General features: G+C 36.1%; 1 protein-coding gene across 3 annotated transcripts; it reads right to left on the bottom strand.

Moving 5' to 3' along the window:
• Positions 1-830: 830 nt before the first annotated feature.
• Positions 831-9627, bottom strand: LOC140151574 (ADP-ribosylation factor 1-like 2). 3 transcript variants are annotated; one of them, XM_072173968.1, is made up of 5 exons: positions 9524-9627; positions 3754-3933; positions 2801-2911; positions 2238-2362; positions 831-1248 (listed from the first exon to the last, which is right to left on the bottom strand). In XM_072173968.1, exons 2-5 carry the CDS (start codon positions 3899-3901, stop codon positions 1084-1086), a joined length of 549 nt encoding a protein of 182 aa, XP_072030069.1. In that variant the 5' UTR covers positions 3902-3933; positions 9524-9627; the 3' UTR covers positions 831-1083. The 3 variants fall into 3 exon arrangements, with proteins under 3 accessions (XP_072030069.1, XP_072030067.1, XP_072030068.1); XM_072173966.1 differs by lacking the exon at positions 9524-9627 and adding an exon at positions 8281-8518 and having other exon boundaries at positions 3754-3941; XM_072173967.1 differs by lacking the exon at positions 9524-9627 and adding an exon at positions 7976-7991 and having other exon boundaries at positions 3754-3941.
• Positions 9628-10732: the final 1105 nt, after the last annotated feature.

The raw sequence follows: 10732 nt of genomic DNA, 5'->3' as shown, positions 1-10732 counted from the left end.
CTAGCAAGCAATATTTAAAAGTATCAGTGTATCGTACAAGAATCTTAAAATGATGCAAGTAGATTAAGAACATTTTAGGAGAATCTAAAACGATGCAAGTAGATTAAGAACATTTTAGGAGAATCTAAAACGATGCAAGTAGATTAAGAACATTTTAGGAGAATCTAAAATGATGCAAGTAGATTAAGGGATGGGGTATGAACGTTTGGACAGTATTTATTGTGGGACATTAGAGCACATCAGACATATCGAATTGCATTCTGAATACACAGAATGTCTTTCTGATATCAAATAATTTTGATTTTTTTTAATTCGCAATGTAATACACATTTTATGACAAATGATTAAAATTGATATTTTTGATATTTAACAGTACTCAAGTAAACTTTATAAATCTGATGATTTATACTTAAAAGTGTATGTAGGTGGGATGAAACGCCAACGATCAATTGAAAATTTTGAGCTTTCGTATTGAAGTTATGGATTTTTTTCCCAAAACACCAAAAAAAATAGGTCTTTTGGGAAAAAAAAAAGCCATATCTTCAATATAAAAGGTCAAAATTTTCAATTGATTGTCGGCTTTTCCTCCCAGCTACGTACACTTTAAGAATATATCATTAGATTTATAAAATTTACTTCGAGGACTGTTATATATCGAAAAAGTGAAAAATATCAAATTTTAATAATTTGTCATAAAATTTGTATTATATTGTGAATTTCAAAAATGAAAATTATTTGATATCAGAAAGACATTCTTCGATTCAGAATGCAATTCGATATGTCTGATGTGCTCTCATGTCCCACAAAAATACTGTCGAAACGCTTCAAAACGCTCATTCCAGATCCCTTAAGAACATTTTAGGAGCATTTAAAATGGTCCCAATGAATTTCAATTTTATAATTTGATTGCACTTGACATGCCAAAATATCAATTTTTATTATAAATAAGAAGTATTGCAATTATGTTAAAGTAAGAATTATGGAAAAGATGTGTATGCATTTTTCTGGAGATAGACTTAGTAGATAAAATCTGTACATTTTATTGCATATCAATAATTTGAATTTTTTTGTTCATTTGGGGAATTATTTCTTGGTGTCTTTGAGAACCCCTGAGAGCCAGTCAAGCCCTTCATATAGACCGTCTCCACTGGTAGCACATGTAGCCTGGATGTACCATTTACGATGTCTCAATGAGTGCAGTCCTAATTTGTCAGTCACTTCAGCAGCATTCATGGCATTTGGTAGATCCTGGTAGCAGATGAGAAATATGAATAGTTAAATAGCTTATCAAATTATGATTTGAAACATCTTTGTGTTTTAAGAACTAAACTTTCCTTTTGAGACAATATGAGAGGGCTGAGCTTTCCACTGATACTCTAAAGACTATCATCGGTCCATAAAAGGTCACCCCATAACAATGTTGATCACCTCCCCCAATATCAAATCAGCGGCGTAGCTGGGAATAGACAAATTTTGCCAGGCTTATTGATAATAATCGTATGATATTGCATATATCGTATGGATTCCCCATCTCTCTGCCCCTCTCTCCTCTCTCCTCTCTTTTTCCTCTTTCTCCCCCTTTTTCCTCTTTTTTCCTTGCACTAGGGGGCGGGGGCACAAATCGGCAATTGCCCCCCCTGCAGCTACGCCACTGTATCAAATTCATTCATCATTGCATTATAGGTACTGCAGTCAATAAATGAAATTTCAGTCAAAATATGCAAAATGCATGTAACATAATATTATTGTCAATAATCATATGCAGATAATATAATACAAACTATTCAGCAACAGAGGTCATCATACTCTATCACCCTACAAAGTTTGAGATTAATCCGCTATTGATGAAGGAGGAGAGCTATGATGTACTTATTGACACATGATGAAAATTATTTATTAAAATTTACAAAATACACTAACATTTTCTATATGTCACAAATAAAAACATAACTTACTAGAAGTTGATTTCATTTTTTCATTAATCAGTTTTTTCATAATCCTTAAAGTTTCATGTAATAATCATAACGATAATGAGCCTAATATTGTATACATGCAAATCGAATGATCCTTTAAACTTAAATTTGCATATATGCAATGTTAGGCACATTCTCATTTTAGGATATTGAGAAAGATTTGATCTTTCCCACTTCACTAGAGAAAGATCTTAGGCGATCAAATGTCATCGTTTTTATTTTAGACCAAAAAAAGAAAAAGAAAAGATATCTACAAAAGCTAACCTGTTTGTTGGAGAGTACTAGAAGGACAGCATCTTTGAGCTCATCTTCTTGCAGCATTCTGTTGAGTTCATCTCGGGCTTCCCCTATTCTCTCTCTGTCGTTACTATCTACCACAAATATCAAACCTGAACAATAAAAGAAAACAAATAACAGATGAATGCTTGAATATCAAGAGTGTCCAACATTACTTTCACTATTGTGCCAATTATTGAGCTGAGGAACCTGCACACCATTTCTTGTCAAATCTCATACAATAAATTATTAGGGCTATTGTCGACAAGGCAATGTTATGCTTCAAACAAACTTTAAGACTCATCCCCTTAGATTATGCAGGGTGACTACTTATGGAGAGTGGAGACCTACATACCTGGACTCACTTTCCTAGGACAAGAAGTAGTGAGTCCAGGTGTGTAATAGAACTGAACTGAACCAGTACATTCAGAAACGCTTGACATTGGTAACAATGAAAAGTAGTATAATGCGGAGTTCATGTTCAGCAGTATGCACCCTCTAATCAGTAAGTCTAATCAGTAAATACTGTGTGGAGATTACTCTTAACCTACCTTGTGTGTTTTGGAAGTAATGTCTCCACAGCGGTCTGATTTTGTCCTGACCACCTACATCCCATACTGTGAAACTGATGTTTTTGTATTCCACTGTCTCCACATTGAAACCTGTAAGGATTATGAGGAAGAAAAACATAATTTCATGAAGTTATTCAGTCTTTTGGGGGGAATTGATTATGGTGATCACATGTTTATTAAGCATTAAGGTATCTAGGACAATTATTTTTTGAGGATACAGATCTTATTAGTGAATATTGCATGACCAGTATGTTTGAAGCACATATTTGCAATTGAATGCCAATTTTATGAAAAACAAATTGCAATTTTTTTTACCACAAGCCTAAATCTGAATAAAAACTGAAGTAGTGCCCTCAAGTACCACTCTCTCCATAGACTTGCATGTAAACCGTGACGTAAAACCCATTTTACAAAAATGCCTGCCCATCTTTGTTCTCATAAAAACTGCAATATCATGTTTTTCAAACATAGGGGTGTGTCATGCGATTTAATTAAGAATTAAGAAATTAAGACCTTGCCCAAAATTATAACTTTGAATTCAACAATGTTCACTTGAAACAAAAGTGTTTGTTTGTTTGGTTTAAATGGTCGCTCGTGTGGAGACACGCTTGGGTCCTGGTGGGACCAGGCTCAATCACAATGTTCAAGCCAGGCTAAAACGCCTATAAGCATGCTGGCCTGTATGGAAAAATTTTGGAAAGAGAAGTGAGAAACAGATTTGATGACAAAGAACAAGGAAAAGAAGGCCACTCCCAACAATCAAGTTAACAATTTTAATGTTAGCCTTTGAGCAAGAATTTAAGCAAGAATTTAACGTAGATCAGAGAAAAGGGACCTTGAAAAACTCTTTCAGTCACTGTACCCTTCTCAGCCAGACAGAGCTGTATAATTGCTACACTTGTGCAAACATATTTGGCTACACTAACACTTACCAATGGTTGGGATGGTGGTGACAATTTCTCCCAGTTTAAGTTTATAGAGGATTGTAGTTTTACCAGCAGCATCCAAACCCACCATCAATATCCTCATCTCTCGCTTACCAATCAAATTCTTGAATAAACTACTGAAGATTCCTCCCATGATGAATGTAATTAGTTACTTGTTGTTCCTTACTATAAATCTATAAAAAAAAAGAATTTTTCAATTTTAAAATACAGAAGCAATACCGGTAGTCCCTGGTGGGGTTGTAACCTTGAATGGTGGTTATGCAAAAAACAAATTGTTTGGTTGCCTTGAGTACACTTCTGTCAGGCCTTGCTGTTAGAGGTGAGCGATCGCTCTCACTCGCCACCGCACGTCCATACTCAATTTCTAGCGAGTAATTTTACACTCGTCATAGATACTAAATATCGCTCGCTGCGAATCACAATTTTACCCAATTTGCATTCAAGTTTTAGCACATCAATATTATTCATTTGGTATATATTGTAATGAATGAGCCTTAATTCCTGAAGAAGAGGTTAAATTCAACACCCCGTATTTCATATTGGTATGAATGATCTGTCAGACTTAGAGAGTGATTCTACCACTACATAGTACTACAGAGTGATTCGACCACACGCCTAGCATCATGCTAGCGAGCGATTGACCACTCGCCTTTAAAATCTAGACGCAAGGCCTGTACTATACCTGGTCCCATGTACCCATACCTAGTGTATGGGTACATGGTATTACTATACCTCATAAATATTTATTAGGTAATCCAGACATCTTATTGGTTAATAACGCCAGCGTCCGAGTACGGTATTTTGACTACTTCCGGAAGTTCCCGCGCCTGTGCAATTATGCGCACGCGGGGAAGTAGTAAAAACTTCCGCACCCCTACTACCACACGGTATCTCGACCCCGCACGTCACCGTTCCTTCAAACGTGGCATTATGCTACACAACGGCGATTCTGCAGATGCGTTTATCATGTTTATCGTGAAAATGGCGTCTGCTGCGGTTCTTTTGCCGAGATTACCGATGGATAATAACACGCGAATTTGACGTTTTATGAAACAAATGTTATTTATGGAATATTAAAAGGAAAATTAGAATAATATAGGGCAAAATGTGAATTGATGAAACAGAAATCCTTCAATAAAATCAGGTAAGCAAAATATTAAGCTCATTTTACCATGCCGGCCGCGCCGGCACGTTGACTGGTGTGTGTTTTGACTTTTGTTTACAATTTTACCCTGATAGTGAAAATATTTATGAGGTATAGTAAAACAAATACAACATGTTTCATTTTGGAAGTAGTCAAAACTATTGGTCCTCGGTGTTGATGATTTGACTACTTCCTCCGCTGGCCGTCGAAGTAGTCAAATCATCCAACACCTCGGGACCAGTAGTTTTGACTACTTCCCCCTTTGACTACTACAAACATGTTGTATTTGTATAATACCTTGCATTATGCGCAAGTGTCGCCCTCAAGACCCACTTTTTCAAGCTCATTTTCCATTCCAGAAGGCCCCCCACCATCAATCCCCCTCCCCGGTATACACACCGCATTGCATTATCAAATTAGTACAAATACTTAAATTAAACACTGCATCTCTTGTTTTTGGAAATCTGGAGAATTAAACCAAAGCTCTGATGATATCCTACACGTATTCATAACAAAAGTGCTTTTGCTAGGATGTTGACTGTAATACAAGATAGTGTGAAATGTTGACAATTGCAACCAAAAAGATCTAACTTTGACCAATATTTTAACTAGTTTTTTACAAATGTAATCAGCAGAGATGCCATTTACTTACCGGAGCTCGGCCGGGTCCATTTTAGATTTAGATACAAAATTAGATACCAAAATTTTTTAATGATTTTTTTCCAATTTTAACCATGCATTCAAACAGCCACGGATAGAGCTGTCAAAGAGTGTATATTTCAAAACATGATAACTGCACCAGTTATAAAAATTCCCACACACATACCACTTTTAAAATGCACTCAAAGTCCTTATTCCATATCTGAAAAATATGATCCCCAGTTTACTTTATTGATAAAAGTTTAAATCCACATGACAAATTCAGCTGTACATGTCCATTGTATATGTTCACAACATGACCCAAAATCATAACCTTTCAGACCTTAGACACATGCACAAGGCCTTGATAGCACTGCCATGTGCAGTCAATAGCCCAACATGCTGAACAAGAGACTGGTTGAGAGTCCACGTGTTCATTGACCTGCACATGTCAGCACATGCAGGGATCGATATAATGGGATAGGCATCGTAGTATTACGTAACACACCGAAAGATGTAGTTTAACTCTAGACAATAGGCGCCATATTGCAGGAGGGTTAGAGTTCATAGAGGAAACGTTAAAGGTTAGTAGATTAGGTCACCCAGGCACATCACTAATGTGTTTCACGAGTTGTAATACCGACAGGTAAAAACATTGATTTTGTAAAATTCTCCCATTTTTAAAATTACTAAATAAGGTTAGTACTTCAAACCATTCTTTGATGAATCTATGCAATATGACGGTAATTTTTGAAACATCTAAGAATCAATCTTAAACATCTTCATGATATTCATTTTTTTGCGCATGGTCAAAGCATGCTCTTGCGCTATCCACAGACTATCCGCTGGAAACTTCAAAGCAACGATCATGCGTTAATATTTACAAAATGGCGAATGATGTAGTTTAAGTCGAACAATAGCGTGACCGGCGTGACATAGTTTTTGGCATTGTTCCTATATGCACTTTCACCCTCCTGGCACATGCTTCAACTGCTGATGTGTCATATTTAGCAATGTCATGATATCAACCTCATAGTCACAGTCTCTGTTCTGTGGGGTATTGGTAGAATAACACATGTCTTTATGAAAGGTCAAAAGTTAGGGATTGTTTTGTCAGACATTTTGAGAGCCAGATTTGATCAACACCATTTGAAGCATGTTGTAGCTTACAAGCAGGACACATAATTTCAGGATATTGACTACAAATTTGGACCAATAAATTTCCAGAGACATAATAAATACAACCAAGGAAGCTTACTTCAAAAAGTAAGTGAAATAGTTAGGGAAGAATACCTTGGTGTACATTTGAAATGTAATTTCTGGTTTTTGTACATGGACTTCATGTCTCCCTATCAATATAAACACAGCCAAATTAAAAAGTCTCCAGTAGTTCCGTCCCCATTTAATCAGAGTCTGAATCTGATGAGTTTATGGCAAGATAATTTGTATAATAATTTTCTATACACTTTCCTTCAAAGGTTAATACCAAATTTGATATCAAAAGTTTAATCATTGTGAGCATAGGAGCCGTTGTTTGGAAATTCGTGCAATTTCAAAAATGACAAATTACTTAATTGACCACGCAAAAAGTCAACGCATGGTATCAGCTTATTATGTGGCCTGAAGCAACCCGTACAGGAATCACTGTACACTTGCCTGCGCACAATTGAAAGAGCGGGGTATTTGATTTGCATTTTGACATGCATGGGTAAACCTTTAACCTGCCGGCCTATTCAGGCGATCGTAATTCTTGGCACTCACGCTAGTTCCGCTTACGTGATACAATTCCCTATGTCATTTTTCAAATTGCACGAATTTCCAAACAAAGGTTCCTCTGCTCACGATGATTAAACTTTTGATATCAAATTTGGTATCAACCTCCGAAGGAAAGTGTATAGAAAATTATTATAAAAATGATTTTGCCATAAACTCATCAGACTCTGAGTAAATGGGGATGGAACTACTGGAGACTTTTTAATTTGGCTGTGTTTAGTACTGATACATGTAGGCCTGTACTGTGGAGGATTTTTTTGTTAAATTTTTGGTACTTCACAACATGTAAGTGTGACAACCGCCCATGAAACTCAATTGGAATGCTCAAAAAGCCATACATTGTAAGTCTGACTGCAGAGATGTTGTCATGTGTAATTCAAGTAAGAAAAATAATTATATAAATTTTAAAAACTTTGCGCTGCAAAATTTATAAAGCTTGTGTAATACGGTTTAGGCCAATTTGGCTGACTAGTGACTAGCAAATGTGTTAACTAAGGTTTGCCTCTCCCAAACACTTCAGCTAAGATACATAAATGTTAGCCAAGCTAACAGTAACACATGAACATGGCTAATTGAACTTTGAAGCCAAACTGGACAATCTAAAAAATTGTTTTGCTGCGTTTTAAAACTGAAGACGCTACGATGACTGACCGTGTTATACCAGCAATCTCTATCTTCTATCCACAGTGTGGACCACACATTAACTATCGTGTCGTCGTGGATAGTAGATAGATTTCTCGATCAAGGGAAGACATGTGAATCCGGGTGCCGGGTGAATGCATGTATACATGCTGTCGAATTCTGCTACATGTACATCGTCTTCGAGTTTTCAAGTCAAAAGTGACGTTTAATCATCATCATGTCATATGAACAAGTTTGTGGACAGACGAGTTCAAACCACATATAGCTATCTAAAGTATCGCAAAAACAAAAATAAAGCTGATACTTATACTCACTATTTATTCAAAATAATGTACATGACATACACATGACATATGGTCATGTTTTTTGAGGTGGGACCCAATTGTGTCACATCTTGCAATTTGTCAAAAATCAACTCCTTTTTTGTATTTCTGATTATATTTCAAAAAGTTTTCACCTAAACTATGTAAAGTTATACATTTTTAGAAAGCATATATTGTCAGGATTACAAATCTGTAAAGTTTGAATGGATATACAGGGTGTGCCAAAAAGTATACAGGGTGATTCCAATGAAAAGTACCAAAAAAATAACATTTCTTTACCACTCCAATATTTCTACATAGTATATATTAAATTGGAAAATGAACTTGATATTTGGAATGTATGCAATTAGCCCTTTCATTAAATATATAGTTTGCACCATATTTGTTAAGCCCATTGTGTTATACAAGGTATTAAAAAAGTTGTATTTAAATTGCTTAATTTAATGTAAAAGGGTCATTAATTGTAGCATTTGTAATCAAATGCACTTTGAATTTGGAAAATATATTCAAAATAGTTTAAAGAATTGCTATAATATCACATTTAAATATTTAATTCCCATAAAGGGTGTTCCAAAAATCAATATAAAGTAATTTGTAACAATGGTACATAGGCATATACATGCATAATTCTAAAGCCTACATCAACAAACTATTTAACAATAACCAGAGATCAATATGTCATCAGATTAATCCTTTGACTGTAATAATCTCCTTTGAGAAGACATATTTATAGATATTTCAAAGATAAAACAATTTAAAAGTCCATCTATTTATGAAAACCTATCCTATATCCTGAATTCTATTGAATTGCATGACACACATATTCCACTGCATTAATTAAAAGCTTGTTAAATCCTTAATTATTATTTATTAAGATTAACTATTAAGCAATTATAGTTTGAAAGTTAAAAAAATAAGATAAAACTATGAAACTGCATTTTTACTTCTACTAGGCACCAAAGTGCATGAATTTTATTAATGCACACCAACTTCCCATTGGATTTACATAGAGCTCCTCCGCTTCCGCTCCTCCACTTCCGCACCACCCCTGACTAATTAACTTAATTAAGCTGTAGTAATTAATTAATACATTTATTTAATTGTATTTGTTATTAATTCATTAGATTAATAATTTATCTTCAAAATAAGACCAAAACCATTTGTTCATGATGAATTTTAGCAAAAATATAGGAATAAGAAGACAAAATGATCTAGCAAAATGTGACAGCAGCACCTTTTTTAGGGTCCCAGTATAAAAAACATGACCATATACAGTCACGACATCAACATATTGCACCAGTACAGTAATCTCTACCGGAACACACACCGGATCACCCTGACGTGGAGTTTTTTTCGTGGATGACCGCTTACACAAGTTGCTTCATCCACGCTTTTTTTGCAGTGGTATAATTACGTACGGGAAACAGTCATTGTGTGATGAGTAAACAAAGAAGCGAGTCGGCGAGGGCAGGGTGCGGTTTTTGGCGAGCCCAATTGTATGGGGTTTATTGTGCAATAATTATGTGTAGGCCTACCCCCGGGGTAGTGAATTCTCAAAGTGGTTTGCCAAAAATCGCCTGGCCCTTTGGCTGTGCCAAAAAACCTTTGCCCGCCCGTGCCAAAAAATCTTTTTGCCCCCCCCTCATGGGAGTCTTTGCCTACTGGGGGCCTAAGTTCCAGCCCCCCGCACCATGATTAGGCCTATTGAGGTAATCGGATTGTTAGCTATTGTTATAGATTAGGCCGATGCACGCTTCAGGTTACGCGCCAGAAATGGGGGGGGTAGGGGCCTTTGGGGCAAAGCAAATTTCGGGGGGGCATTGACAACTTTTGTACAAAATGTCACAAAAAGTGGACATTTACGTAATTGTGGGGTTTTGCCTCAAAAGTGGGGGGGGCAAACTGGGGTAACGGAAAACTATAGTCTTTAAAACTAGGGGGCCTATATGATATTAAATTGGGGGAAGAATTCCCCCTTATCACCCCCCCCCCGTAGCGCCGCCAATATTTTTGGTACAGGCCTATGATATATTTTTATGATCCCAAGTAGGCCTATACTAAAAGGCCTACTGAACCCTGACATTCTAAAGCGAAGATAACGACAGCCCCTAAAACCCATTTTAGCCCATGTTATAAGGGAAAAGGGAGTGTTCATAAATACTTTAGTGGGTGTGGGCAAAAATGGAGGGGATCAAAAAAGTTTTAAGTCTGCATGCAGTCAAAAACTTGAGTTTTTGCTCTTATATTGGAGGGGGGGTCAAAAAGTTGTTAATTTTTTTTCAAAATAATAGTACACAGACAAGATGATGACTAGAAAAAGTACCGGTACAAAATAGATGTTATATGTCATAGACCTAGTCTATGTAACTCAAGTGCTCTCGGGAAGAGGGTCAAACATTTTTACGGTACTATGAACTGTATTAAAAAGTTTAGAACAGCTACA

Source organism: Amphiura filiformis, chromosome 4, assembly GCF_039555335.1.
Source record: "Amphiura filiformis chromosome 4, Afil_fr2py, whole genome shotgun sequence".
Taxonomy (NCBI): Eukaryota; Metazoa; Echinodermata; class Ophiuroidea; order Amphilepidida; family Amphiuridae; genus Amphiura; species Amphiura filiformis.
Note: the sequence above shows the minus strand (reverse complement) of the source record. Positions and strands in the feature narration are given on the sequence as shown.

Bases quoted from the DNA above. Each gene is read 5' to 3' on its own strand.
- LOC140151574 (XM_072173968.1), bottom strand. From the start codon at position 3,901: ATGGGAGGAATCTTCAGTAGTTTATTCAAGAATTTGATTGGTAAGCGA. The intron at 2,912-3,753 runs GTAAGTGTTAGT...TAATCCTTACAG, and splicing joins CACCACCATCCCAACCATTG to GTTTCAATGTGGAGACAGTG. The intron at 2,363-2,800 runs GTAGGTTAAGAG...TTTATTGTTCAG, and splicing joins TTACTTCCAAAACACACAAG to GTTTGATATTTGTGGTAGAT.